At 44.3% G+C, this 8,557-nt stretch overlaps 1 protein-coding gene across 2 annotated transcripts; it reads left to right on the top strand.

Moving 5' to 3' along the window:
• The first annotated feature begins 257 nt into the window (after positions 1-257).
• On the top strand, positions 258-8,353 carry LOC117187283. 2 transcript variants are annotated; one of them, XM_033389643.1, is made up of 2 exons: positions 258-4,041; positions 8,014-8,353. In XM_033389643.1, exon 1 carries the CDS (start codon positions 798-800, stop codon positions 3,534-3,536), a length of 2,739 nt encoding a protein of 912 aa, XP_033245534.1. In that variant the 5' UTR covers positions 258-797; the 3' UTR covers positions 3,537-4,041; positions 8,014-8,353. The 2 variants fall into 2 exon arrangements, with proteins under 2 accessions (XP_033245534.1, XP_033245529.1); XM_033389638.1 differs by having other exon boundaries at positions 258-4,313; positions 8,286-8,353.
• The last annotated feature ends 204 nt before the right edge of the window (positions 8,354-8,557 follow it).

The following is an 8,557-nucleotide window of genomic DNA, read 5'->3' as shown; positions in this document are numbered from 1 at the left end:
AGCACTGAAGTATACTGGACATTGGAGAAGCGACGGAACCCACAAGGAGACGGTCATCTCGCTCGTGGGTGGATAATAAACATTGCAGAACACGAAGGCCAACGTGGGTGCGCACGTCAGGCAGCTGAAAAAAGCGCACATTTATATGTATGTATGCGAGATCGTGCACATACTGCCATCTCGCTCTAACCAACGAAGTTCTTGCGGGCCAGCCACTAGAGGCTTGAGTGCGCAGTTGGCTGATGAAATCAAGTGAAAATTTCTGGATTGTGGTTTGTTTGGTAAGTGCCAATTTGATTGTTGATTTGGGGAAAGGTTAGTCTGCGGGTGATGATTACCAGAGCAATGAGCAAATTAAGGGCAACGGATGAAATGGACGAGGACAACGTTGAGATGGGAAAAGTGGAAAGAGAATCCGCGCAAGGTGAAGCCTCAAATATGGAGGGGCCGGGGCCGGCACATCAAAAGAAGCCCAATCACATGGCGTTGTTAACGTTATGATGGAGATGTGGCGCCAAATGCAAGAAGGTCAGCGGGCCAATGCAATGCAAATGCAGCAGTTCCAAATGGAAGTTCTGCGGATGAATCAAATTCAAATGGAAAAAACTAATAAACTTCTGCGATCCCTTGGTATTAGTGGAAGGACAACTGGCGAGCCAGGACCATAATCAACCACGGCTGAGCCCTCAGTGATATCAGACGCAGTCTCATCACCAAGGCAACCGGTTCCTTCTCAGGAAACGCAAAGAAAATTGTACGATCTACCGGAGTTTAATGGTGCTCCCGAAGAGTGGCCAATGTTCAACGAAGCTTTCACTATGACCACTGCAGAGTACGGATACAGTGACAGGCAAAATTTGTTACGCCTACAAAAGGCAATAAAGGGCAAGGCTAGGGAGACCGTTGAATGTTTGCTTATTCACAGTTCTAACGTTTCAAATATTTTAGAGACCCTTAAACAAAATTTTGGTAGACCGGAGAAACTCGTAAAAAGCCAGATTAGTCGCGTTAGAGAATTTCCGAGCATTCGCGAAGGGAGATTGGAACAATTAGTAGAGTTCAAAATGAAGGTACAAAACTTGGCTTCATTCTTAGAAGCAGCTAACGCACATCAGCAGTTAAAAAACCCAACATTAATGGAGGAGTTAATCTTAAAGTTGCCAGTGCACCAGAGACTGGAGTGGGCACGCCATTCCAAGCAACTAGGAGATGAAAAATCGATCCGTCATTTAAGTCTATGGCCTCAGGGATTGGCCGAAGAAGTGCAAGACGCAGGATTGGTTGACGATCAGGCGACGTTCAAACCAAAGAAGGAAAAGTCGAGACTATTCCATGCAAACGACATCGGACTTGTAACCATGAAGGCGTGCTCCGCCTGCAATGGGAAACACGACTTGGAAAACTGTAACTCATTTGCCCAGTTAGAACTTGAAAAAAAATGGCAGCATGTAAGGGAAAGAAAATTATGCTTCAATTGCCTAAAGTACGGCCATCGTAGTCAAAAATGTAGACGACATCACCAATGTGGACTTGATGGATGTGCCAAACGCATTCACCGTTTGCTCCATGCAGAATCAGTTAATCAACCAGGCGAGGAAGTAAAGTTCACAGGAACAGCAACGCATGAGGCTAGCTCAATGATTTTGTTTAAGATATTGCCTGTTAATCTTCATGCTAAAAATAAAATAGTGAGGTGCCACGCCTTTTTGGATGAAGGTTCTTCAGTAACGCTTATAAATGAAAGCCTGGCAGACGAGCTAGGATTACATGGACCCAAAGAAAGTCTGACATTGCAATGGTTTGGAGAAAAGACATCAACGGAATTGGTCAGCCGATTTAATAATGGAATATCTGATGAACGTGGAGGCAAGGTCTATGCACTAAACGGAGTAAGGACTATTAAGGATTTACGGCTGTCGAAGCAATCCGTAAAGATGTCTGAGCTAAGTTCGCAATACCCACACATAAAGAGTATTCCTGTGAAAGGCTATAGAAATGCTAGACCTGAAATACTAATCGGACTAGATAACCTACATTTGATAGCTCCAAAGCAAATGAGATCTATGGGATACGTTGGGCCAGCCATTGCATTAACCAATGTGGGATGGGTTGCGTATGGAAAATGTCACGGAGAATCAGGACCCATGAGTAATGTAAAGGCCGTACATCTGGTTAAACACAATGACGAGCACATTGAACAGTTGGTGCGAGACTACATCACGAATTCGGAAATGGATGTGCGGATTGTGAAGAACCACGTAGAAGGTCGAGAAACTGAGAGATCGAACCGATTGCTATCAACCACGACAAAACGTATTGGTGACCGTTTTGAAACGGGATTACTATGGAAAGTGGATGACGTCGTCTTGCCTGACAGCAAGAAAATGGCAATAAAGAGACAATTGTCCTTGGAAAGAAAATTTATACATGATCCAGAGTACCACAAAAAATACTGCGACCTGATGGAAGCATACGAAGAAAAGTCATACATTCGGCATATCACAAGCAATGAACTGGAAGTGGACAAGAAAAAAGAATGGTTCCTGCCTCATTTTGGGGTCTTAAATCCTAACAAGCCCGGCAAGTTGAGAATTGTTTTCGACGCGGCTGCAGAAGTCGATGGAGTGTCGTTAAACTCCATGCTCATGACTGGCCCCGACGGGTATCAATCCTTAACGGACATTCTTATGAGGTTCAGACAGAAACCGATTGAAGTCTGTGCTGACATAGCAGAAATGTTCCACCAAGTCATAATACGAAAGGAGGATCGATGTGCCCAACGCATACTATGGAGGAAGAATCCAGGCGACGAGATGAAGGAGTATGAAATGCAGGTCATGACCTTTGGAGCCAAATGTTCACCGGTCTCTGCTCAATATGTGAAAAATAGAAACGCACTTGAATTTAAGGAATCGTATCCAGATGCGGTGAATGCCATTATTAAAAACCATTATGTGGACGATTTGGTGCATTGTTTTTCATCCGAAGAATCGGCTGTGAGAGTCGTGAAGGAGATAGTTCACATTCACAAAAAGGGAGGCTTCGAACTGAGAAAGTTTGTGTCCAATTCGAAATTCTTCAACAAGGTTTTTGGTAACGAACAAGTAGCTGAACCCATAACTCTTGATAGGGATGAATCTTCGCATTATCAAAAGGTCCTGGGAATGTACTGGTGTACACGCAGCGACGAATTCGGGTTCTCACTTTCGTTTAACAAAATTGACGCATCAATCTTTTCAGAATCAAGAATACCGTCTAAGCGAGAAGTATTGCGAGTGGTTATGTCTGTGTTTGACCCATTTGGAATTCTAGCCGAATATTCCCTGATGGCTAAACTGCTTCTGCAGTCAATATGGCAAAGGCGAACAGAGTGGGACCAGCCAGTTGAGGGCGACGATATAAAGCAATGGAAATGTTGGTTGCGCAGCCTAAGCCAAGCATGCAAGATGAGGATACCCCAATGTAACGCTGAAGAGTTCTTTGGGGAACCAATTGAACTACACATATTTTGCGATGCGAGAGAGTCAGCTTATTGAGCAGTCGAAAAAAGAGGAAGGAGTACCGAGAAACGCTGGATATGCATATTTACATGCCTTACAATAAGAGCAATTCATTTGGAAATTGCCAGGGACCTGACAACAGATACGTGTCTTCGAGTATTGCATAACTTCATGGCGCGGCGTGGAAGACCAGTAAGAATCCGATCTGACAATGGTACCAATTTGGTGGGAGCTGAGCGTGAATTGAAAAGAGAATTACAGGACCTCGATCACATTAGAATAGCGAACGAGTTGTCAACCAAGCAGATCGAATGGCTGTTTAATTGCCCGCTAAACCCCCATGCAGGTGGGTGCTGGGAAAGATTGGTACGCAGTGTGAAGAGGGCCATAGGACACGCGCTGCATGACAAAAACCTGAAAGAAGACATACTGTATAGCCTAATGTGTAACGCTGAAAACATAGTAAATTCCAGACCGCTTACACACATTGCTCTGGATAACCCCACAGACGATCCGATAACCCCTAATCACTTTCTTTTAGGTTCTCCCAATTCTAGCCAGACACCACATCCACAAGAGGAGAAGTACCAGCCAACTCGAAAGGAATGGCGCATCGCTTAGCAGATCTCCCACTCATTTTGGAACAAGTGGCTCAATGAGTACCTACCAGACCTATGCAGACGGACAAAGTGGCATCACCCAGTGCCACCACTCGCTGAAATGGACATTGTTCTTATCTGTGATAAGAACCTTCATCGATCTCAATGGAAAAAGGGAGTTATTCTAGCAGTCACGCCTGGACGCGACGGACAGGTTCGCTCAGTCCGCCCAACCTGTATGCTGGCAAAGCTAGACATATTGTGAATCACGAGCGTGTTTGATTCACGGTGGTGGGGATGTTGTCGAGAAAAATTAGCTTATATATACTTAGTTTTAAGCAAGGGCACAGATACCCACAGATACATAAAGAAAAAAGAGAGAAGAAAAATGGACGGCACTATGAAAAGACAAGAAGGTCACATTAGTTTGAGCAGTCGAAGAAAGAGCGGGGAGAAAAGACGAAGCGTGCGTAGATATATTACCTACATATAAGAATAAAATGTATTCACCTCCTTTTGCAAATAGGAAATAAAACGCAACCAACGCCTAAGTACCTATGAAGATAAGCGATTGTGTTTTATCCGCAATTCTCACGTTCCTGGACTCAACATCTTTTATTTCGCTTCTTGGAAGCCAATGACGCTAGAGTTCTTGGAGTTTGTATGAAGACGGGCAGAGACTCGTGGTGCAAGCACTGAAGTATACTGGACATTGGAGAAGCGACGGAACCCACAAGGAGACGGTCATCTCGCTCGTGGGTGGATAATAAACATTGCAGAACACGAAGGCCAACGTGGGTGCGCACGTCAGGCAGCTGAAAAAAGCGCACATTTATATGTATGTATGCGAGATCGTGCACATACTGCCATCTCGCTCTAACCAACGAAGTTCTTGCGGGCCAGCCACTAGAGGCTTGAGTGCGCAGTTGGCTGATGAAATCGAGTGAAAATTTCTGGATTGTGGTTTGTTTGGTAAGTGCCAATTTGATTGTTGATTTGGGGAAAGGTTAGTCTGCGGGTGATGATTACCAGAGCAATGAGCAAATTAAGGGCAACGGATGAAATGGACGAGGACAACGTTGAGATGGGAAAAGTGGAAAGAGAATCCGCGCAAGGTGAAGCCTCAAATATGGAGGGGCCGGGGCCGGCACATCAAAAGAAGCCCAATCACATGGCGTTGTTAACGTTATGATGGAGATGTGGCGCCAAATGCAAGAAGGTCAGCGGGCCAATGCAATGCAAATGCAGCAGTTCCAAATGGAAGTTCTGCGGATGAATCAAATTCAAATGGAAAAAACTAATAAACTTCTGCGATCCCTTGGTATTAGTGGAAGGACAACTGGCGAGCCAGGACCATAATCAACCACGGCTGAGCCCTCAGTGATATCAGACGCAGTCTCATCACCAAGGCAACCGGTTCCTTCTCAGGAAACGCAAAGAAAATTGTACGATCTACCGGAGTTTAATGGTGCTCCCGAAGAGTGGCCAATGTTCAACGAAGCTTTCACTATGACCACTGCAGAGTACGGATACAGTGACAGGCAAAATTTGTTACGCCTACAAAAGGCAATAAAGGGCAAGGCTAGGGAGACCGTTGAATGTTTGCTTATTCACAGTTCTAACGTTTCAAATATTTTAGAGACCCTTAAACAAAATTTTGGTAGACCGGAGAAACTCGTAAAAAGCCAGATTAGTCGCGTTAGAGAATTTCCGAGCATTCGCGAAGGGAGATTGGAACAATTAGTAGAGTTCAAAATGAAGGTACAAAACTTGGCTTCATTCTTAGAAGCAGCTAACGCACATCAGCAGTTAAAAAACCCAACATTAATGGAGGAGTTAATCTTAAAGTTGCCAGTGCAACAGAGACTGGAGTGGGGACGCCATTCCAAGCAACTAGGAGATGAAAAATCGATCCGTCATTTAAGTCTATGGCTTCAGGGATTGGCCGAAGAAGTGCAAGACGCAGGATTGGTTGACGATCAGGCGACGTTCAAGCCAAAGAAGGAAAAGTCGAGACTATTCCATGCAAACGACATCGGACTTGTAACCATGAAGGCGTGCTCCGCCTGCAATGGGAAACACGACTTGGAAAACTGTAACTCATTTGCCCAGTTAGAACTTGAAAAAAAATGGCAGCATGTAAGGGAAAGAAAATTATGCTTCAATTGCCTAAAGTACGGCCATCGTAGTCAAAAATGTAGACGACATCACCAATGTGGACTTGATGGATGTGCCAAACGCATTCACCGTTTGCTCCATGCAGAATCAGTTAATCAACCAGGCGAGGAAGTAAAGTTCACAGGAACAGCAACGCATGAGGCTAGCTCAATGATTTTGTTTAAGATATTGCCTGTTAATCTTCATGCTAAAAATAAAATAGTGAGGTGCCACGCCTTTTTGGATGAAGGTTCTTCAGTAACCCTTATAAATGAAAGCCTGGCAGACGAGCTAGGATTACATGGACCCAAAGAAAGTCTGACATTGCAATGGTTTGGAGAAAAGACATCAACGGAATTGGTCAGCCGATTTAATAATGGAATATCTGATGAACGTGGAGGCAAGGTCTATGCACTAAACGGAGTAAGGACTATTAAGGATTTACGGCTGTCGAAGCAATCCGTAAAGATGTCTGAGCTAAGTTCGCAATACCCACACATAAAGAGTATTCCTGTGAAAGGCTATAGAAATGCTAGACCTGAAATACTAATCGGACTAGATAACCTACATTTGATAGCTCCAAAGCAAATGAGATCTATGGGATACGTTGGGCCAGCCATTGCATTAACCAATGTGGGATGGGTTGCGTATGGAAAATGTCACGGAGAATCAGGACCCATGAGTAATGTAAAGGCCGTACATCTGGTTAAACACAATGACGAGCACATTGAACAGTTGGTGCGAGACTACATCACGAATTCGGAAATGGATGTGCGGATTGTGAAGAACCACGTAGAAGGTCGAGAAACTGAGAGATCGAACCGATTGCTATCAACCACGACAAAACGTATTGGTGACCGTTTTGAAACGGGATTACTATGGAAAGTGGATGACGTCGTCTTGCCTGACAGCAAGAAAATGGCAATAAAGAGACAATTGTCCTTGGAAAGAAAATTTATACATGATCCAGAGTACCACAAAAAATACTGCGACCTGATGGAAGCATACGAAGAAAAGTCATACATTCGGCATATCACAAGCAATGAACTGGAAGTGGACAAGAAAAAAGAATGGTTCCTGCCTCATTTTGGGGTCTTAAATCCTAACAAGCCCGGCAAGTTGAGAATTGTTTTCGACGCGGCTGCAGAAGTCGATGGAGTGTCGTTAAACTCCATGCTCATGACTGGCCCCGACGGGTATCAATCCTTAACGGACATTTGGAGCCAAATGTTCACCGGCCTCTGCTCAATATGTGAAAAATAGAAACGCACTTGAATTTAAGGAATCGTATCCAGATGCGGTGAATGCCATTATTAAAAACCATTATGTGGACGATTTGGTGCATTGTTTTTCATCCGAAGAATCGGCTGTGAGAGTCGTGAAGGAGATAGTTGACATTCACAAAAAGGGAGGCTTCGAAGTGAGAAAGTTTGTGTCCAATTCGAAATTCTTCAACAAGGTTTTTGGTAACGAACAAGTAGCTGAACCCATAACTCTTGATAGGGATGAATCTTCGCATTATCAAAAGGTCCTGGGAATGTACTGGTGTACACGCGGCGACGAATTCGGGTTCTCACTTTCGTTTAACAAAATTGACGCATCAATCTTTTCAGAATCAAAAATACCGTCTAAGCGAGAAGTATTGCGAGTGGTTATGTCTGTGTTTGACCCATTTGGAATTCTAGCCGAATATTCCCTGATGGCTAAACTGCTTCTGCAGTCAATATGGCAAAGGCGAACAGAGTGGGACCTTTTAGGTTCTCCCAATTCTAGCCAGACACCACATCCACAAGAGGAGAAGTACCAGCCAACTCGAAAGGAATGGCGCATCGCTCAGCAGATCTCCCACTCATTTTGGAACAAGTGGCTCAATGAGTACCTACCAGACCTATGCAGACGGACAAAGTGGCATCACCCAGTGCCACCACTCGCTGAAATGGACATTGTTCTTATCTGTGATAAGAACCTTCATCGATCTCAATGGAAAAAGGGAGTTATTCTAGCAGTCACGCCTGGACGCGACGGACAGGTTCGCTCAGCCACTGTAAAGACGACGACTGGAGTTCTACACCGCCCAACCTGTATGCTGGCAAAGCTAGACATATTGTGAATCACGAGCGTGTTTGATTCACGGTGGTGGGGATGTTGTCGAGAAAAATTAGCTTATATATACTTAGTTTTAAGCAAGGGCACAGATACCCACAGATACATAAAGAAAAAAGAGAAAAGAAAAATGGCCACACTATGAAAAGAAAAGAAGGTCACATTAGTTTGAGCAGTCGAAGAAAGAGCGGGGAGAAA

This window comes from Drosophila miranda, chromosome XL, assembly GCF_003369915.1.
Source record: "Drosophila miranda strain MSH22 chromosome XL, D.miranda_PacBio2.1, whole genome shotgun sequence".
NCBI lineage: Eukaryota > Metazoa > Arthropoda > Insecta > Diptera > Drosophilidae > Drosophila > Drosophila miranda.
The sequence above is the reverse complement of the archived record's forward strand: the minus strand, read 5'-3'. Positions and strand labels throughout refer to the sequence as shown.

Excerpts from the sequence above, each read along its gene's own strand:
- LOC117187283 (XM_033389643.1), top strand. The coding sequence starts at position 798 with ATGTTCAACGAAGCTTTCACTATGACCACTGCAGAGTACGGATACAGT.